The sequence below is a fragment of the Sceloporus occidentalis genome, unplaced genomic scaffold, assembly GCF_023333645.1.
Source record: "Sceloporus occidentalis isolate IW3139 unplaced genomic scaffold, rSceOcc1.0.p SCAF_19, whole genome shotgun sequence".
In the NCBI taxonomy this organism is placed as follows: domain Eukaryota; kingdom Metazoa; phylum Chordata; class Lepidosauria; order Squamata; family Phrynosomatidae; genus Sceloporus; species Sceloporus occidentalis.
In genome coordinates, this window is record NW_028316999.1 from 11,373,501 (window position 1) to 11,394,612 (window position 21,112).

At 37.6% G+C, this 21,112-nt stretch overlaps 1 protein-coding gene across 1 annotated transcript; it reads right to left on the reverse strand.

Annotated features, from left to right (window-relative positions):
- Positions 1 to 16,399: 16,399 nt before the first annotated feature.
- Positions 16,400 to 17,551, reverse strand: LOC149302398 (5-hydroxytryptamine receptor 1B-like). Its single transcript, XM_089482460.1, has one exon. It carries the CDS (start codon positions 17,549 to 17,551, stop codon positions 16,400 to 16,402), a length of 1,152 nt encoding a protein of 383 aa, XP_089338586.1.
- Positions 17,552 to 21,112: the final 3,561 nt, after the last annotated feature.

Below are 21,112 nucleotides of genomic sequence, written 5' to 3' on the forward strand. Positions count from 1 at the left end.
TGCTGTATTTATATATCCATTGGTACAGCGCTGCTGTTGCTGGTGGAGATCCCGCAGTGCAAAATCTATTCTGGATCTCTTCTTAACCTTGAGAAGGTTCTGCTGTAGATGACAGGGACCTTTGGTAACACACAGAATGTTGTTTCTGAATCCAAAAAGGTCGAATTTTGTTCAAACTAAACTGTCAGAAAATGTGGTTTACTGCCATGAAAACATGGACATTTCTATATTTAAATGCATTTTACATGTACACTTTATGTCCACTTTAATATGTAAGCCCATAGAGTGTGTAATTGTTTGGGTTTTTTTCCTTTACTTTAATTCCATTGTTAGTAAGATTGATTCTAATATACATTGTATAATCACTGATAATCATTATAGCAAATGTGAAAGAGAACTGAAATTTTGAAAGCCCAAAATGAATTGACAAAAATAAACAAAACAGACTAATATAGGGCTACTCTGTAGTAGGATTCATCATAGATTGTTTCATATGTTTTCCGCTATAATCAACTTGATCAGCTTAAAAAGAAATCTCAGTGGTTCCAATTACATGTGAGATCATGTCACTATGTCATTACAATAACAGTAAATCAATGTCACCACAAAATGTATACATGTTCTAATCAGCAATACTGAATAGTTTGATTTATGTTAGAAATGTTTTATTCCCCAACGGGATTCTCATTTTGTAGTCTGTTATAAATTCAATAAGTAAATATACTTTTGCGTAAAAGAATTGGCTTGAAAAGGAAACTGTTGTCAATGGCGTTTCCAGGAGTTGTATCATAAAACATGCCCTAAACATGTATTATTTAGAAAATTGTCAAAACCTGCTTATGTTTGAGAAAGGACATGTTTAACAATTTATTAAACAACAAGAATACTAATATTTAGCCATGGTTTCCTAGAAATAGAAAGTTTGGGGTCTACTCATTAAACGTTAACTTTAACCAATATTTGCGTTGAGTCAAGTTTCTGAGACCATCTTAAGAATTTTGGCTCAAAAGGAGCACTTCACAGTTGCATTAACAACTTAAGTCAACACCTTAACTCATCTTGCATTAAGTTGCAATGGGAAAGAGACAATTGAATTAAAAAAGCATTCCAACTTGAGAAATCAGCCTGACTCTTCAGGGGGAGATAAGTTCTCTTAAATCAGAAAAAACAAGAGGTTTATTTAATGAAACAAGATTTCAAGAGGTTCACTATGTGTCATGAAAGGCCAACCTGGATAACTTTCATCTGCAAAATCAGCAAATCTTACTGCTTCATCTATGCATTACACAAAAAGCTCAAAGGGTTTGCCCTTTTTTCGGCTATCAGATTCAATTTCACAGCTAACACGACTGCAAATACTGCTCCCAACCCAACAAACAATTCAAAAGTGCTCAACATAACTCAACAGAAACTCGAAATTTCAAACTCAGCATGACTTGACATAATGTAATAGCATCTGAAAAGTATTGTTCAACCTTTGCAGATCTGTAATGTTATTCTTTTCTATAAAGATTTAATTACATCAAAACATATTTTCAAGAAGCTTTTTTAAATTTTTATGGCAAAAACCATTGCCTGCTTTTGTTACAAACAAAAATTCCCCTTAAAATTAGAAAAACTTTTATATGATAGTAGGAAAACCTTTCTATGATTAAGTAATTATTGCCGGAACAAGTTTCTGCTTTTGACGGTGCTGGAACTGTTTCTAATGTAATAGGTTGTAAAAGAATTTTTTTTTTAAATGGAAAATTCTCATAAATAGGTTATTTTTCTCTTCAAGTCTGGTTTGCAATTGGTATAGGTAACTTAATTGACAACTCCGAATTTGGTAACCTAGACTTTTTAAGGTTGATATATACGATAAAACTCGAATTCTTCATTCGTTTGGAAAGATTTGTGTGTTCTTACTTTTTTTGTTATATTCTAGATAAGAAATTACATTTTATGAAGGGATTTACTACCATTTTAATAGAAACAAGTTCATGCTTTTATAGCTTTTCTGCATTTTGATGTCTCCTCTAGTTGCATCCCTAATCTACCTTAACTCCTCAATGTTTTCCTATGTGTCTCAAATGTAATCATGACAGTCTTCCTTCTTGCTGTTCTGAGCTCCTCCCAGCCTACTTTCTCCTTTTTTATTTTTACATTGTATTGTTATGAACACTATATATTTATATAATATTTCATAAAGATAATCCTACACTATTATATCCTTGAAAAATATGAGGATGGTCATTTTGTAGAGATCATTTTCTGTTGATCTCAAGGCTTGCCTCAAGGTTTTTGTAATGTTTTCTGTCAACCGATTTATGGTTAGAGTATGCAGTTCTGTGATGATTAAATCGCTTGAACATCATGAAAATCTGAAACCTTTTAAAACAAAGACTATGATTACTGAGGTTTGCACCAAAAAAGCTTCATATAAGCCTGTTAATTTTCTTACAAGACAAATAACATTGTATTCTTATGTTGAGAAAATACGTAGAGGGATGTAGTAATGGGAAAAGTTGCAAAAAAAAAAAATGCTGTCACACTGTTATGACCCGCTACCGGCAGGCAGGCTGCTTCCAATCTCTAGTCATATGCTTACATAATAGCGGCTTCTAGAGGGGAGAATAAACTAGAGGAATGGCCACGGGGCAGACAAGGTGCCTGATATGCTGGTGTGGATGCTGGGGTGGATCTGCTTTGCTGCCTTTGCTGTGCGATTCCTGTGCTATTATTGTTATCCTCCTGCCTACCGATTATCCTGATCAAGAGTGGCAGATCGGGTGAGTATAGAGCCCTGTTGACCAGTAGCCCACTAGTCATTTTGCCCAGATGTCAAGTTCAGGCCTGTTTATAGATATTTTGCAGACCTATATTGAAATCTATGGCACAATCTACTTTATTAAAAAGATGACTTTAAATAGATCTGTTACACAGAAAATCCTGACCCAAAATTTGGTTGTCTTCTAGTGATTTAGCAGCAGATTGCCCATCTTTTAACCACTGAGGATAGTGGAGAACACTTTTTTTGTCAAAAAGTCAATGCCAATCATTGGCTCCCTATACCCTTCAAATTCAAACTCCTGAACTACAGAGCCCTTAACAACTCCACACCCTCTTATATTTATACCATCTTATCCAAATACACCCCTATCCACCCCTTTGTTCCTCTCATGGCCTGCATCCTTCTACTGTCATTACCTCCCGCATTCAGGATTTTACCTGTGCTGTATCCCTTTTCTGGAATTCTCTCCCTTGTTCTATCAGACTTTTCCCCCTTGTTCTATCAGACTTTTCCTCCCTGAAAACCTTTTGTTCTAGGAACCTTTCTTCCTAAAACTCTCAGCCAACATCCTAATCAAGCCATCTGAATGACCAACAGCCTCTACAGATAATCCTGACTTGACCAATCCATCCTCATCTTCTCCTACTGTTTCATCTCCCCTCAACCACCAACTAGATTGTAATTTTAATTGATTTTACTAACTCTGTTGTAACAGGGCTACTGAATATGCTAGCCCTATATTAATAAATGTAATCTATGTAATGAGCACAATGTACACTATGTACTGAGCACAATGTTCATTGTAATTCCTTTAAATTTTCATGGAGGTGCTTTAGATATTTAAACATGTTTGATGAAAAAGTACTTTAATATACTTTTTTTGTGGGTGACACTACATAAGATACTGGACTGTTCTTTTAATGTATACATATGCTAACATTATATTTTATGAAACATAATATATTATTATTCAGGGTCAAATTAACAAAAGGGCTGATGAAGCTGAAGCACCAGATACATGTCACTTTAATAGGTTCACCTGCTTTTTTATTAAGTGTTCGCATGCTTTGCTTCTCTAAAGTGCAATCAAAATTTCAGTCCAAATTCACAAATCCCTTAATCCAGCTCTGTTATTATTTCCATTCATTTTAGATTATGACAAACTACAGGCTTCACCAATGTAAATTATGGCATTCACCCTTGAGAAAGGCATCTAGCTAAAATGTTTGTAGATCTCCACAGTACAGCTCTCCTGACACTGAGACATTTTTTTATTATTTGTTTTATATTATTCTTATAGGTATCCTAGAGATACATTTTGGTACAATTTGTTTTAGTACCACTTTGAATAAAAATTGTGCATATTTTCTTTGTGTGTACATCCTTCCTCTATATTTATATGAATATGTGGGCTTTCCTGTTGGGGTCAACTCTGGAGTTTTGCACCAATTATATTGTACAGGAAAAACTTCTCTACAAACTGCATTTTCCAACTACCAATGGTTAGTGTAATTATTCGCTGTACCCATCATGGCAGGAGAGGACTATAATACCAACCAAACTGAATGGTGGGGTATTTCAAATATTTCTGGGTCCATCAACTTTTGTTCCTTGAACAACTTATGTTTACATTACTAGACAAGGTTAAGGGTGTCCAGAGGAGTTTTTCTGGATTATTCTTTAGGCGCCTGTACTAGCAGGGAGCAGGAGAAGTGAGACCTGTTCTCATGGAAACAGGCCCAGACAAGCCATCAGGCAAATGCCCAGAGGGCTGGTGCCCAATGGAATCTCCCATTTGGGTTGTAGAATTAGTGCAGGTGGTACAACACTGGGACCCATAAAGAATATACTTAGGAAAGTCTTCTTTTTCTGTCAGCTTCTCCATGGACAACAAATTATGATCTTCCGATTAACTTCCAGAAAAATGCCTGAAGCTCCGCATCCAGGCCCACCATCTTCCCCCTTCATCCAGTTGGAGGAGAGGATGTGCCTGAAAGCTCCGCCGTTTTGGGGAGGTTCATCGTTACTTTGAGTAAGAGGGCACAACCTCTTCAACGGTGCCACCAATCAAGAGACAGGAAGCTACTCCATTTTGCGGAAGTTCACTGTGAAGTTAGAAGCAGAACTGGAGACAGGGACCCGGAAGCAGTTGGTAGGGAAGGTGGAGAGACAGACTGAGAGAGCGTAACAGAGAGTGTGAGTGAGCGTAAATGAGAGTGTGTGAGAGCGTGAAAGAACAGAAAGAGCATGAGAGAGTGAATGAGGGTGAATTTTGTTTCCAAATGTAAATGTAAAAAGCCCCCTCATTTTTTAATCCAAAAAGAAAGAGCAGGAAACTAAACTTGTTGTCCAAAAAGGAATGGACCAAAACATTAAGGAAATGTTTTTGGTCCATTTGCACAAGTCTAGTAAGTACTCTTCAAAACACCAGTAAAGGGGAAGCTCTGAACAACTAAACCTGCAAAGCTCCTAGGTATTTGCACTAGTTTTCCCTGTCACATCAATAGAAGCAGTAGCAGTAGTTAACATTATGTTAAGCAAAGCATAATTTCTTTAGGTTCACCTTGAAAAAAGGGTTTTGTTGCTATGAATGCATTATGAATGCTTAGTAGCCGCTGATTAGCATAAACTGAGTTAATTAATTGTGATTACAATGCTTTATGCTGCAAAATCTGATAAATCTGGCATCTTCAATTACTGCAAATCTATAATTTTATGTAGATAATCCTACATATAATGCAACCACCATTCACACAATTTTGAGCAAATCAGTTTTAGTAAAACGGATTTCACTGATTTATATAGATATAATATAAATAAGTCCACATTATTTATTCCAATTGTTTTGAGGGCATTAAAAAAGAAAGAAGTGCAAATGGACTTTGAAAATCAAATGTACATGTTACTGCCAATATTGAGTATTTATAGGCGTTCTCTTTTTTTGCAATTCATGTTTTATTGAGTTTATGGTAAGTCAAATACCACACTTGCAGTTATACAAATAAACCCTTTGTCCCACTTGCTAATGACCATCCACTGTTCAAGGTATACCTATGACATCAATCCTGCAAGCTCTCCAGTCCATAAAGGTAAGATCCATTAAAAATAATATATATGCATAGGGTAAAGGCATATACACATTCATTTTAACCAATTAAGGACAACGGATTCTCCTTAAACCCATTAAGGACAATGCATTGTAAGCCTGTTAATGTGTTTATGCTACAGGTAAATAGGAGTTTTCAAAACTGTAATGTGAAAATCAAGCATCTCAGGTTTCATTTTTGCATGAATTACTTTCATGGAAATTTAGCCAATATTTTTGTTAAAATAAAAATATATGGGTCTTCATAGATTGGAGGGGGCCTTGATGTAAAGTTCAGATGGGAGGAAGAGGATGTAAGTGGGGTATATAAGGTTAAGTAAACGGGGGTTCTGGGCTGTTTGTTGTCCCACCCTCCCTGCCCTTTATTTTTAGCTGTTTTCTTGTTCCTAATTGGTGTTCATGTTTACTAATTTTCTCTCTTTTTGTTTTAGGCAATTTGTCACAGCAGGGGGGTCATGGCTTGCCAGGAAGCCAGGGGGGGTTATGTGGTTATTGTCACTGGCGTTAAAGTGTTGGTGGGAGGTTCCCAGCTGGGTGTGTTTGCTGGAACCTCAGGTGGGGACAAGGAATCACAGGATGCAATCTCATAGGTGATGCTTACAGTTTTGCCCGGGTGGGTCCTGGCAAGCTTAGGTGTGTTCGATTGTAATTAGTTTGGGTCCTTGTCATGTCAACGCATCTTTTAATGTTCACAGGTTGTGTGGCAATGACGTTAATAAATCAGCTGTGGCCTTTTCATCCCACATTTGGGGGGTTAATTGGGCATGACATAGCCTGTGAGTCGATGGTAATCACTTCAGCTTTTCTGTCACTGTCTCACACTATAGCTCTCATTAGTCTGTAACTGCTACTGGCAAGTTAAAATGGCATCAGCAGACTTATACTTCTAATGCTTATCCCTTTCCCTTGTAAATGCTGACTGGCCAGAAAAAACTAAGGGGAAACATTTATTGATATGTGCCCTCCTATACACAGTCTTTCCCACTTTACCTCACTAAGCACCAAAACAGCTTGTAATGGCGCCGAAACGGCTTGTAATGGTGGCGGACAAATGGTTGAATCATGACAAATTTGTGGCACTTTTGCACTTAATTTTCATCAGTTTAGAAGGAGATTGCCCTCGTTTTGATTGCAATGTTCAATAAAAATAAAGTCTATTAATTGGCACATGCTGTTACATAGGCATGTCACAATTGATGGGCTTATCCAGAAAATATATACTTATTTATCTAGATTTTGGAGCTTTAAATGTGTGTGCTACAGCATTCAAAGCCTTCAAAGCTCTATTTTCACAATCTAAAACACATTTAGATGAAACTGTGACTATTGTTTATTTCAACATAATTAAATTAGCTAGTCTATTGTCTGTGTTATTTTTATGTCAGTGAATTTCTAGATATGACTTAATAGTAAGAGAAAGTGCTTTGATCTCTAGCATGGCAGCATCCTGAACACCATCTGTATCTATCACATTCTGTATGCTAGGCACAAGCAGAGCTAATGATTCAGTACTGCAGCGCTTAGGTGCAAATTCTCTATGAACAGAAAAGCAGATTGGACATTTTTTTTCTTTCTAATGGTTAAAGTATAGCTACCCAAGAAGCTGAAGCTGACAGAACTGCTTGTCTCCTTATCCAAAACAAGTCACTTGGAATACTGAACAATGCTGTTATAAAATAATTTTCTTTTAAATCACTGTATTAAAGAGGGAAAGTAAGACATGGTAGATGGACTGAAATTCTTTATGATCTATGCCCTGATATAACCTGCCTTCAAGCTAATACATATGCTTTTGATTTACCTAGCGTTTGGAACTATAGTAAAAGCCTTTGAGTATTGCAATATAATTGTTCCCTTTAATAATAGAAGAATAACTACACTAATTTTGAACTAGAATTTCAGTAAAATTTATGGTTATGATATTTACCCACTTCCTCTGATACGTAAACATTTTGATTACTAGGCAAGATCAGCATTATCTGTTTAAAACAAAATTTATTTTGTGTTTTGGCTAGCATATAACAAAATACTGGTTAACCCAGACTGAAACCTACGTAAAAAAAAAAATATTTCACTGCACAACTTGCTTGGCTAAAGAAAACTCAGACCAAATAGATTGAATATAACAAATAACATTTATTCTTGCTATATATATATATAATGATCGAGAAAAAACAAAGCCCATCTAGCATTCCTGAAGATCGAAAAAGGAAGGTTTAGTGGCAAGATTGCCTTCAAAACAAACTGCAAGCAAAGGAACGCAATAAAGAAATTCTAAAACAAAAAGTCCACAATGTATCCCAATCCCCTTGGGGAGACCAGCAGTGTGACAAGTCCACCTGTAGGGAACCAAAGGGTTTACAATACATTCCCTGGTCACACACAGGCTTTATTTAGATTTGTAACAGGTAATATTAATATTGCCTTCCTCAAAATGTTTTTTCCCAAAATTGTATGCTTTTTACTTGAATTAAATTATTGCATTCATATGATCTCTGTAACCCATCTATATTTTTTTTATAACCAGCATTTTAGGTATTGTGTATATGATTTTGTTTTCAAGGCGTCGTTTTTTTCGTGTAGTCTTAAAGCAACTTGCACTGTAGTTAATTTAATGTTGTATTGTTTCACTTACTGTGAAGTGGTTTGTTAATGTCACTTACATACATATGTACTCATGAAAAGCTGGTTTGATATAACTCAGTGACATTCACAAGGATTTATGGGTTGAGCTCATCTAAGCATTGCCTTGTGTTCTCATTATTATGTACATTTTTCCCACCATAAAATGGTTTTCATAATACGTCTGGGTATTGATAAGCACCTGTGAGAATATTATATTCTATTGGGAAAATACAGATCTTGCATTCTATATTATGAAATTATTATGTAATGCAAATACGTTTTTACTAACTTACCTAAAGATATCTATCTATCTATCCATCTATTATTATTATTATTATTTATTGTTTTATATAGCGCCATCAAAATCCATAGCGCTGTACAATGGGTATCTCTCTATCTATCATGGTAGTGATTTAACTGTATGCAATCAGTTTACATCTCATGTAATTGGAGTAAAACCATAGAAAAGTTTAACTAATGCTGTTACTGTATTTCAAAATTAAGTATCAATACACTTTGTCTCACTATGAAATAAAATTGAATACTACTGCCTATTTGAACGAAGGCTGCAAAAAATGTCCAAAAATATATCAATCAACAGTAAGTGTAGTAATATATTAAATATTACATTTGGAAACATTAAGTGATTGTATTGTGTTAGTAAAAGGTACCTTGGTAACACTATGGAATGCTATCCCTAAAGAATATGGACAAAAAGGAATGTGTAAAGCAAGTTTCTATTTTCAGCCTAGATTTCTGTTTACTGATCATTACTATGTGTCTGATATAGTTTGACAATTAAATTTAATGTAACTCAAATTGTGAAGTCTAGTGACATCTTCCCCCCGATCCTCCATTTGGCGGAGATAACATCCCCAACAGAGCCACAATTTTGCCCTAAAGCGAACTTCCCGCTAATTGCGGCGTTTTTGCTGACCTCCTCTCCCTCAATCCTCCAATCAGGGAGAGGATGTCACTGGTAGTGCCACCATTTTGCCAGACATTTGAGCAAGGTTATGTCTGCGGTGAAACGGACGATAGAAGATAGAAGAGATAAGGTAAACGATAAAGGAGAGAACATGAAAGACAAAATGTAGAGACAAAATGAAGATCAAGAAGATGAGGAAGCAAGAGTGGTTGGCAGAAGCGGAAATGGTCGGCAGAGCAGGTAGGAAAACATTTAGAGGGCGTGAGAGACGAAGTGAATTGAAATGAAAATGTGAGAGAGTGCATGAGAGTCTGAGAGAGTGAGAATGAAGATGAACAAAAAGATGCAAGACGGTACCCCAAGGCTCAGGTTTAGGAGTCCTTCTGTTCTCTCTTTACACTTCCTCCCTTGGCAAACTGATCTCATCCTTTGGCTGTCAATACACCTGTACGCTGATGACACCCACATCTATCTATCCTCCCCTGATCTCTCTCCTTTTGTCTTAGATCATGTAACTAATTGCCTTGCATCTGTCTCTACCTGGATGTCTGCACGTTTCTTGAAACCTCTCCAAAACTGAACTCCTCATCTTCCCTCCAATGCTAAGATTCCCCCATCTATCACCCTGAATTTTATTGGTGCTATCATCTCCCCATTCACTCTTGCAAGCTGTCTTGGTGTCACCCTTGACTCTGACCTTTCGTTCACAATGATCTCCTTCTATCCTCTCCTCTGATTTCTTGCTCTCATGCACGCTTACAAGATTTCTCAAGGGCTGCCCCTATCCTCTGGAATGCTCTCCCCGCCCTCTCCGTCTTTCTCCATACCTTTATTCCATCAAAAAAACCCTCAAGATCCACTTCTTTAAGGACGCTTACAACATAACACATTAACGCCCTCCCATATTCATTTAGCTCACCTTTCCTAGTCCCTCTCCTGCAATACTTTTACTAGTGTGGCTGGTCTATCCCTAACAACAGCACTTTTACCTATTGTGTAATATACCCTAAATCCCTCTAGATTGTAAACTCGTTTGAGCAGGGCACCTGTTGTCTCTGTTAGTCAATTTGATATGTTAAATACTACTTGTTATGTCTTGTCTACCCAGTGTACAGCCCTACGGAATTTGATGGTGCTATATAAAACAATAAATAATAATAATGTGGAGCTGTGGGGCAAGGAGACAGGGACACGGAAAAGGTTGGCGGAGACATTCAGAGAGAATGAATGAGAGTGTCAGAGAACATGAACAAGAGCTAGAGAGAGTGTAGAAGAGATAGCGGAGAGTGTGAGGGAGAGTGCTGACCAATAGGAGCGCCTAAGAAATCCTGCAGCCAGGCGACAGTGACCCTAGGCTCACCCCTGAGTGGAAGCATCTAGGAGAAACACCCTAGAAAAACCAGTAGGACTCGCACACTCACAGGTGCTCATAGCATGTAGAAAATGCATGACCTCTGGAAAATCAATCACTCCAGAGTACCAAACTATCTCTCCAACATGAGCATTAGCTTCATGAAATTGGTCTCCATGGTCGAGAAGCTGCACACAAGACGAAGGTCACTATGCACAATGCCAAGGGTTGGCTTGGGTGGTGTAAAGCACACCACCACTCGACTGGAGCAGTGGAAATATTCTCCGGAACTCTGATAGAAGAATTTGGGTTTGTTGGATGTCAAGAAAACACTGCCTTGCCGAATACGTAGTGTCTATTATTTGGTGGAGTTGGGATCATGGTCTGGGGCTGATTTTCAGGGTTTGGCCCCTTAGTTCCAGTAAAGGGTAATGTTAATACTACTGCATACAATGACATTTTAGACAGTTGTATGCTTCTCACTTTGTGACACCAGTCTTATAATGGCCCTTTCCTGTTTCATCATAATTGTTCCTCATGCAAAAAGCAAGTTCCATTAAGGCATGATTTGATGAGATTGGTCGAGAAACTTGAGTGACTTGCACAGAACCCTGGCCATAACCCCACTGTATTAGCCAACATCAGTGCCTCACTTCACAAATGCTATTTTGGCTGAATTCACATTCCCACTGAGGGACACCATATTAATGGCCATGGTTTTGGAATGAGATGTCCAACAAACTCATATTGGTGCCAACATACTTTTGGTATATTTTCCAATAAAATGGAAAAAGCAAGTACCAAGAGTATTAGTTATAAACTGGGTAGTAGGGCTCCATTTACCATTGGGCTTGGCTGATCCAGAGCCTAAGCAGGGGCACTCACACTAACACACACATTCAGACACTAATACAACTAGACATTCAACATTAACAAACACACACTAATACCAACATGCACATTCAAACACTGACACAATCAGACATTCACTCACATTAACATATCAAGACACTCAAATTACCACAACCACTCAAACACATACTATCTCACATACACTAACCCAGAGACAAAAGCACACGTATCCAGACACACACACTAACATACCCAGGCACATATCCAGACACACACATACTCAGACATACATGATTAAATACCCAGATACACACATGTCCAAACAGACATGCTAACATACCCAGAAACACATACCAACATACTCAGACACAAACACACTCACAAGCCCAGACAAACTTCCATATACGCAAACCCAGACAGGCACACACGTAACCACATATGCCAATATACCCAGACACACACATGTACCGACACACACAAATCCAGGCAGACACATACAAACATGCTAACATACCCAGACACACACACCCAGGCATACATGCTAACATACCCAGACATACAAAAATCCAGTCAGACACACATACCCAGTCAGACATATGTAACTCACTTAACCTGTTTTCAACTCTCCTTCTGGGTCACACAAAGGGACATTATGTGACCCCCCCCCTCAATCCTGATCCTTTTTGAAACTAAGGGCATAAGGAGCAATTGCCCCCCCCCACACGCACCCACTGCTTCTGCCCATGCCATTGGGTGGACAAGAAATTTGCCAAGACTCCCTCTTTTAGGCATATCAAAAAGGCCAAAATTAGCATCACTTAAAATTACTGTATTTCACTCCCAGTTTTCATTCAGTGTATATCTAATGGCCAATAGAAAGAGAAAACACCAGACATTCACAGTAAAGGCTCCACTGACGGTGGTCACCAATATTGAGAATTCCTTTGCGGTGTAAAACTATTTGGTTTAAACAGGCAGTGGTGTCTCACCATAGATTGAGTTATACAAAAGATTGTGTTTGCAGGAGATACACGTGGCATGGGGCCAGAGTCTTTGTGCGGTAATTCTCATAATTTTTAAATACGTATTTTAAATTAGAATTATTTTTTATAGAATCACTGCATATTATATTACTGGCCCGTTTAGATCTCTATATAAAAACATTTTTGGTTATCATCAAATAACCAGATTTAAGATGTAGTTGCCCATCAAAAACTTTTAGAACCATGTCCATCTACTAAACTACTCCATCTAACCAGTTTCCCTATGAATTATGCAAGGGTAACCCTTTCTCCTTAAATCATTGAAACAAGAAATCTCTGAACATTAACGGTAGTGAAGTGAATGGATGAAAACAAATACTTCCCTTCTCACCTCATAAAACTACGTTAGAACTGATGCAGGCAGGATACATGTGAACAATACATAAACAAATTAGGGATTTGATAGAACTAAACATGTATAAATTCTATTCTTATTGTACTGTTATAATTGGATGTAAGGACCATATTTGCGAACAAGCTCAAGCTGGTTATAATAGACCTGGTAATAACAATCCTTATAGTAATTTCATCACCTATGGGATTCACTAACATATCCTAATTATGAATTTGGGCCAACTCAGGAACTAAACTGGATGGAAATCCCAGTTCCTAGTAGCCTGCTGTAGCTAATGCAAAAGGCTTTGTCAGCGTCTCCATGTTCTTTGGGAATCTCCCAAAGTTATCCCTAAACAAAGTCCATGGGAATTTAGTTTATAGTAGAAGGCTATAATATTTTGGAAATGATGGTTTGTCTGTAATAAATATTTAAAAATGAGTGGATGACACATACACCAGAATCTTCTTCCCAAACATGTCACCTGTCCTCCATCAATCAAAATGAATACTCTGCAAGCCAGCTGTAAGTGATATAAAAGGTAGAAAGAGTGGAGAAGATAGCATTAATTATGTAAACACTAATTATTTCAGGATATGTAGAAATCAAGAGGGATGAATTTGGTTAACTGGCATATATGTCTATTGGTATAACTAGGTCATAATAACGAAAGTAATGAGATCATAAAAAACAACAGGAAAATGTTTAATTCTCAGTTGGTTTTTGTAAAGTTTATGTTATTAGATTAATTTAAAAAGTGGGACGGTGGCATAAGCTTATGTATCTTCAGTAAAAGGCTCTAAAAGGTTTTAATGAATAAAAATATTGGAAAATATAGTTTTGGTTGTTTTATTAGTGTTCTCAACATTGATAATATCTATATACTTTCTAGCTGATATTTGTTTGCATGTCAAACCCTATGGCTTATTCACTAAATGATCATTAGAAAATACAGTAAACCCCTGAGTGTAAGGACACACCATGCAATTTTTCACTCTGCTCCCTGACACACAAACGGTGTGCACTCACTGCAAATCACAGTTAACAAATATTTAGGGTTAAAACAAACACTGATCTCATTTAGAATTCTAGCAATTTATTTTTGAAATTGTGAGAAATCTGTTTTCATAAACTATAAGTTCATTTGGAGGCTCCAACAGTGTACAATGAAATACATAGGCAGGTACTTCAAAAAGTGAAAATCCATACATACTCTGTGCTTAAAATAGTAGGGGTGTGCATTAGTCAACACTAACAAACCACTGTAAATGTACACTTCAGATTATTAACCCTTTGGTTTTTCAGCAAAATGAAAAACCCTGCTGCCTTTGCTAGACATCACACAAACCGTAGGCTAAGAAGATTGTATTCCCTGAATGTGCAGTAAATTAAATGCATGAAAAAATCAAGAAATATTTATGGATCCTAATGAAGTACAAGGTCATCCAAAAGATGATAGATCAGTACAAGACCTGTAATTATTCAATCTGCACTCTTGGTTAAGTTATTAAATACATATGTAGCAGATTCATAACTCTGCTTGTCACCTTTACCAAAAAGTTGAGATGGATGGTTATTTTTCAGACATGACCTCTTTTTAAAATCATATCAGCACCCTTAAACACACACATCTAAATCAATGAAAAGCATTTACAGAAATATTGATTAAGATCTTATTTGAGACAACATTTAGAGTGCTCTTGTGCACACCCCTACAGAGTGAAAGGAGGGAATTTCCACAAATGAATAATAATAATAATGAACATAAAACTAATTGCAAGAAGATTTGTGATTCAAAGCTGGGACAAGAGGTGAAACAAAAAAAATCAGTAGGAATAATAGTCTAAGGTTTTTCACTCCAAATGTCAATTGTAAGCATGGATTTGAAGTTGCCCTCTTTGCATTTCGCATGAGTGACTATTTAAGCAGCATCATTGAGAGCCAATATAGTGAAATGCAGAGCTGAACAGGAGGGTGGCAGTATGTATTGACGTTTTGCTCAGCAGCACGCAATGAGTCTGACAACTCAGGATGGGCACATTCAGGCAGTGTTTCTTTACAATATCGACTTGGTTCTGCAGACAAAAGGAAAACATTCACAGAATTATTGAAAACTTGTTAAACTAGGATGTATATTAAAATATCTACGATACCATACCCATCTATATATTTTGATGGCTTATGCATGGGTAGCATTCATGCCAGATCAGCTATTGATATATTGATCATTAATTAGACCTACACAAACAGTTTAGGGCTTTGGGTAAACTGACTCTTCCAACAATTATTACTAAGAGTTTATAGTAACTATTTAAGCTTTACACTCCAGGAGACAGGCTAAGTTGTATATAATATATGGGCCCTGTAATTAATAAGTTTCCATTGGAAGTTTATAAACATGAAAAAAAATATGCGTAATGAGTACTGCTTGATTAGAATTGCGAAGAAAGAATTTGCAGGCTAGACAATGTATTGATCAATCACTGGTCCCACAATACTGGCATGATGTTTTATATATAATATTGATCTGCTCCTTCTGGTTAAACTATTGCTTACCAAACGATTATGTAATAATAGGTGTCTGGACGGCCATACCCATCAGAGTCAGGTAGCTTGATTCCTTTAGTATGATGGGCATTGCAGTCCTAAGCATGTGTGCCTAATGTATTTTCCAAATATGACATTTCTGCTTGTAGGTCATTAAAATTACTTAAATCACAGTCATTTATCTATTGATCCTCTTCAATTAGATGCCTCATCAGCAAATCAGTTTAGTTAACTCAGGTGGTTGAACTCTATTAACTGCAAACAAATCTATTAATCAATCCAATAAATTCAGGTATAGACATACGTACAACTCGTCTGCGCTCCAGCCCCTTATCTGAAAGTGCGCTGAATTGCAGCATTTTAAAATGGTAACACTAATCACTAATCCAACCCATAACTGGATGTCTCTTATTATTCAGGAAAAAATACGCTTGTTTACTGTTGCAGATCATCCAAAGTCTAGAAGAGTAGCCTCCTAGCGAAACCCACTTCTTCTAGATTACAGTATCATGCAGCCATTGGGCTGTTTGGATGGCTAGTTTCTGCTCAAATTGGTCCTTTATTTTCAACTTAGCCTGAATACCAGAAAAAAATCTTTGAATGGATCATGCAGTACCGATTGATTAAACATGAACACACTTGACTTCTAGAAAGGTTATTTCCAAAGCATGTCTAGAGGAAAAGGAATAATCTAGAAAACAATGAAACCACGACATTGCATTATTCTATCCCATCATCAACACAATCCTTTGCCTAAAATTAGTGAAGAGGTACCTACCTGTGACACCAGACCCATTCAAGTGCATTCATGTGGCACGAAGAAATACGAGAAACTTATACTCAGGATGGACATGTCAAACGATGTATCAGTTTATGGAAGGCTTGTTTGAAGTCCTCATTTGACATAGTGTATATTATTGGATTTATTAAAGAGTTGAGATATCCTAGCCAATTAAAGAAGTCAAAAATGGCAGGGTGGAACCAACAAGCATCTTGGCAAATAGGCATGACCAGTGAGATGATGAAAAAAGGTAACCAGCAAACAATGTAGGCTCCAAGGATAACTCCCAAGGTCTTGGTAGCCTTTCTTTCTCGGGCAGCCATTATTTTCTTCTTCTCTAGCAGTGCATCTGATACTTTTACCTTGACCTGGTTCAAATATACTGGAGACCCTGTGTCACTTGACATATCTGGAGCCCTTGAATTTATGGAGGACACAGATGAAGATCCAGGGGAATCCGTGATTAGGTGAGCCCTTGTCAATCTTTTTCCTGTGCTCTTTGGCGATTGCTTCAGAATTCTAGATCTTGCTTCTACATAGATCCTTCCATAAAGAGCAATTAACAATAATGTGGGTAAATAAAATGCCCCAACGGTGGAATACACAGTATACAAAACATGATCCGTATTCACTGCACACTTAGTGAGCTCTTCGGCTTTTGACTGACGCCAAAAAAGAGGGGGCATTGAGATTGAAATGGAGAAGACCCATACAAGAGCTATCATCAAAACTGCCCTTTTCGGAGTCCTTTTCCTGGTATATTCAACCGCGTCAGTGATTGCCCAGTATCTGTCCAACGCTATTACACATAAATGAAGGATAGATGCAGTGCAACAGGTGATATCCGATGATAACCACATATCACATGTAATCAGCCCCAAAGTCCATTTACCGGTCACAGTATATAAGGTGCTAATTGGCAAAACAAGAATAGACACTAAAAGGTCTGTGAAAGCCAGGGAAGCTATGAGATAGTTAGCAGGTGTGTGTAATTTTCTGGTCTGGTAGACAGTAGCAATTACAAATGCATTCGACAACAAAGTGGCTAAAGTAATGAGAGCCAAGATAATAGTTAAAATGATCGTCCAGAAGGACATCCCAGGCTCCTGCCCATAGCTGTCCAAGCCTGGGATGCAACTTTCATTGGAGTAATTGGTTTGAGAGACATTCAAATTGTCATAAGCTGCTTGACATTCGGTTTGCTGCTCCATCACTGGTATCTGAGCACTAAACTAACTGAAAGCAGGAAATTAAATCTCAGGGGCATAACCATTACTACCTCAAGGCTGCAGGAATCTGGATATCTTGAGGCTTCCCCATATCAACAGGAGACGATTGAAAGCCCTAGGTAAAAGTACACATCTCTATGCAAGAAAAAAAAAGGTTTTATGGCTAAACATATGTAAGTGACATGCATATTAATGTGCTCTATGATGGCTTATGGATCCAAGTGTTAAAGACTAAAAAAAAGTATTTCATATATATTTTGTGCTTCTTTAACCTTTAAACTAAAGTCATACAAGGCAGAAAATGTACTTCCTCATCAGCAGCAGGTGATAATCCTTGTAAGAGTTTATATTTTATCCATACGATCACACCATGTGTATGATACTTTAAATATATCTATGGCTGAATTATTAAATAGATCAAATGTTGCAGTGAATATACACCATTCATCATCTATCAGTTATGAAAAGTAGATATAGTCCTATGTTATTGCTCGATCAATACAAATGTATATGTATATTTGAATATTCACCTGATTTGTTCTGCTGGTTATATGCATTCCCAAGAACATCCATTGTTAACATTCACAAATTTCTTGGCTGTCTATGAAAAGTCCTTGCCTTCGAAAAAAAATCCTTTAGGGTAACACTGTTTCTTTTTGCTCCTTGAAGTTGCCTGGAGGGGCTGAGTTAACTGCAGGCTCCTTGCTATTTTCTGTTACATTTAAGGACAGTGTAGGTGTTGCAGTCCATGGTGCTAAAACTTGTGAGAGTGAGTACGAGAAGGTGGCAATCTCTCCCAGCCTTTATATATAGTATGCAGCTCATCGCAAGGGATACAGCTAGTGGGTGTGATATCAGTGTAGAAGGTAGACCCCCAACTTTTAGATATCTTAAGATGTGCTTGTTCTCTTTAGGTTTTCTGCTGCAGACAAGTGGGCTTAGTAGCTCGGTGCAACTGAGATCATATTAGGAGATGCTGATCATTTCTCCCCTGCCTTGTCTGTGTTTCTTCCAGGCACTAGCAACAGTACTTCTCCTGGAGCTGCTGCTGATGATGACACAGAGGCTGATGTGGGAGTGGGAAAATCGACAGAAGCTTTTAACACTGCATCTAAGAAGTGAACAGTGGGGGGAGGTAGCTATCTACAACCAAGGTAGTATCTCCAGCCCTCTGCCCTCCTACCCTTGCTTGAAATTATATGTGTGTCCTAGGACTTTTAGTGAAGGGTGATTGTATAATGCATGTCTTTTATGGTTCACCATAGCAATATCACAGCCATGGATACACTGATTGATGATGAATTGTCAAAATATTGCTTTCACCTTGCAAAGTACTGACACATAGCTCTACCACTTTTTATGTATCTATGAAACTCTTATAGTTGAGTTTATTGGCTAAATTGCTACATATCTTAGCAGGTTAATGCAATTTTATTTTTATAGAATACATTCTGTTTTAAATTGAAAAATGCAAGAAAAAAATAAAATATACTAATATCACTATAATGTTTATCATTGGTAAAGTATTAATACTAAATATAATGTTTAACTGTAGCACATATTTTATAACGAGTGCAATGGATTATAGAGCAGTTACTATATTTTCAGGCTCATGAATGATAATCTAGAGGCGAATTGTATCACTGGATGGCATTTTTAGCTGTCAGGGCATTAAGGGTTGGGTATAAAAGGTGACCCTGGGGCAAAATCTTGCCACCATAGCAGACAGACAGCTAGTCGTACTTACTGCAGAATTCTTTTGCTATGGTAATAAGACCACATCTTTAACTTTGTACTAATTTAATTTTTACACAAGTGTACCAATATTTTTGTTTATTTTCTTTTTTTTGCACTAATTGTACAGTGCCAGTACCCAGTATTCCCGGTAAATGTAGCCATATTACTGTTGATCGGTGGTAACGTGTCAGTGGTAGGTGTTGCAGTGGTAATGTTTGTCAAGAACACTGTATTAGTTAGTACATATGATGATTTATTTAATCACCTTATTTAATATGGTTTATGTGTAAGCAACATCAGAATTCATTTACAATGTAATCTTTTAATATTATCAGGACACATTCATATGGCATAGCCCTGTTATATAATCACAAGCAGATCCATTAAATCTGTTGAGTCTGTTAAATGTACATCTGTAAATAAAATCTGAAACTTCCTATTAACACCAAGTTAAATGTATAGCACACATATTGTATACATAATGTATGATACCCATGATTGTACTCTTCTGAGATGGTGGTAGATAAATGGAACAGCCTCCCAGCAAAAGTGGTACAAGCAGGGCCTGCCCTACCATGGAGCAGAGTGGGGCAATTGCTCCAGGTGGCACTTTTGAAGGGGCGGCACTTTGCCACCCCAAGCCCTTTTTTTTTTTTTAAAGCGAAGGAGAGAGAGGGGCGCCAAGCGGTTTTCGCTTACCCACTCGGCGCCCCTCTCCTCTGCGAGCCCTCTAGCTCAGTCTCGGTGCCGGCTTGTACTGCTGAGCGCCGAAAGATGACGTTATTTCCGGCGCTCATCATTACAAGCCGGTACCGAGACCGAGCAGGGAGACTCGCCGCCGGACTTCTGAAAGGTAAGTACAAAGGGGGGGGTAGGGTAGATAATAGGGAGGGAGAGGAAGGGTAGATAATGGGGGGGCGGGAGAGGAAGGGTAGATAATGGGGGGGCGGCAGAGGAAGGTTAGATAATGGGGGGGGGCCTCACTTTAAACTTCACCCCAGGCGGCATTATGCCTTGGGCCGGCCCTGGGTACAAGCTACACAAAACAGCCTTCCAGCAGATGTGGTACACAGTAATGAACTATAAACATGTATGTGGCTATCCTGAATCTAACACACGATTAAGGTTTGAGTCTTTAAGACATACACATGGGCAGACTAGATGGTTCTTATCTGCCATCAAATTCTACCTTTCTATGTTTCGGTACATACCACACTGAATTACAGGCCCAGCACATTCAGTATTTCTATTTATGTGCAACTACATTATGTCCTATAAAAGACTTACAAGCAAGGTGGTTCAAATAATGCTGACAGTGCAGTTTTAGATTTGACAACATGTATTCTGAACAATAGACGTCAGACCATTCAGTAGCGCAGATGATGGAAGGTCAATTCAATATCCAATACTGAACTACAAACTCATAAGTGGATCTGGCTGAAAAGCAACAATAATAAGCACTACATAGAAGTTACTCCCACTCTCACAGACCTTCCAATTATCCAAGCTACCCCTGCTCTATCCTCACATTGATTCAAAGGAATCTGCCTCCTGTTTTCCTATTGAGCAAGTGTTAAATCCACTCTGTGAATTCTATACTGCTGTGCAACTTAAAAAAAATAATTAGTTTTACATAATAACGGTCCCAATTACTGCAATATAGAAAACTCCTATATATATATATATATACACACACCCCTAGTGTTGTCCTTTAAAATATAAAAAACGCAATGCTTCCATCTTAATCAGGTTTTGAGAAACAATTTTCCTTTGTGGCCCCAGCCCTCCTTGATTACTTTGTGAGAA

Bases quoted from the DNA above. Each gene is read 5' to 3' on its own strand.
- LOC149302398 (XM_089482460.1), bottom strand. From the start codon at position 17,551: ATGGAGCAGCAAACCGAATGTCAAGCAGCTTATGACAATTTGAATGTC.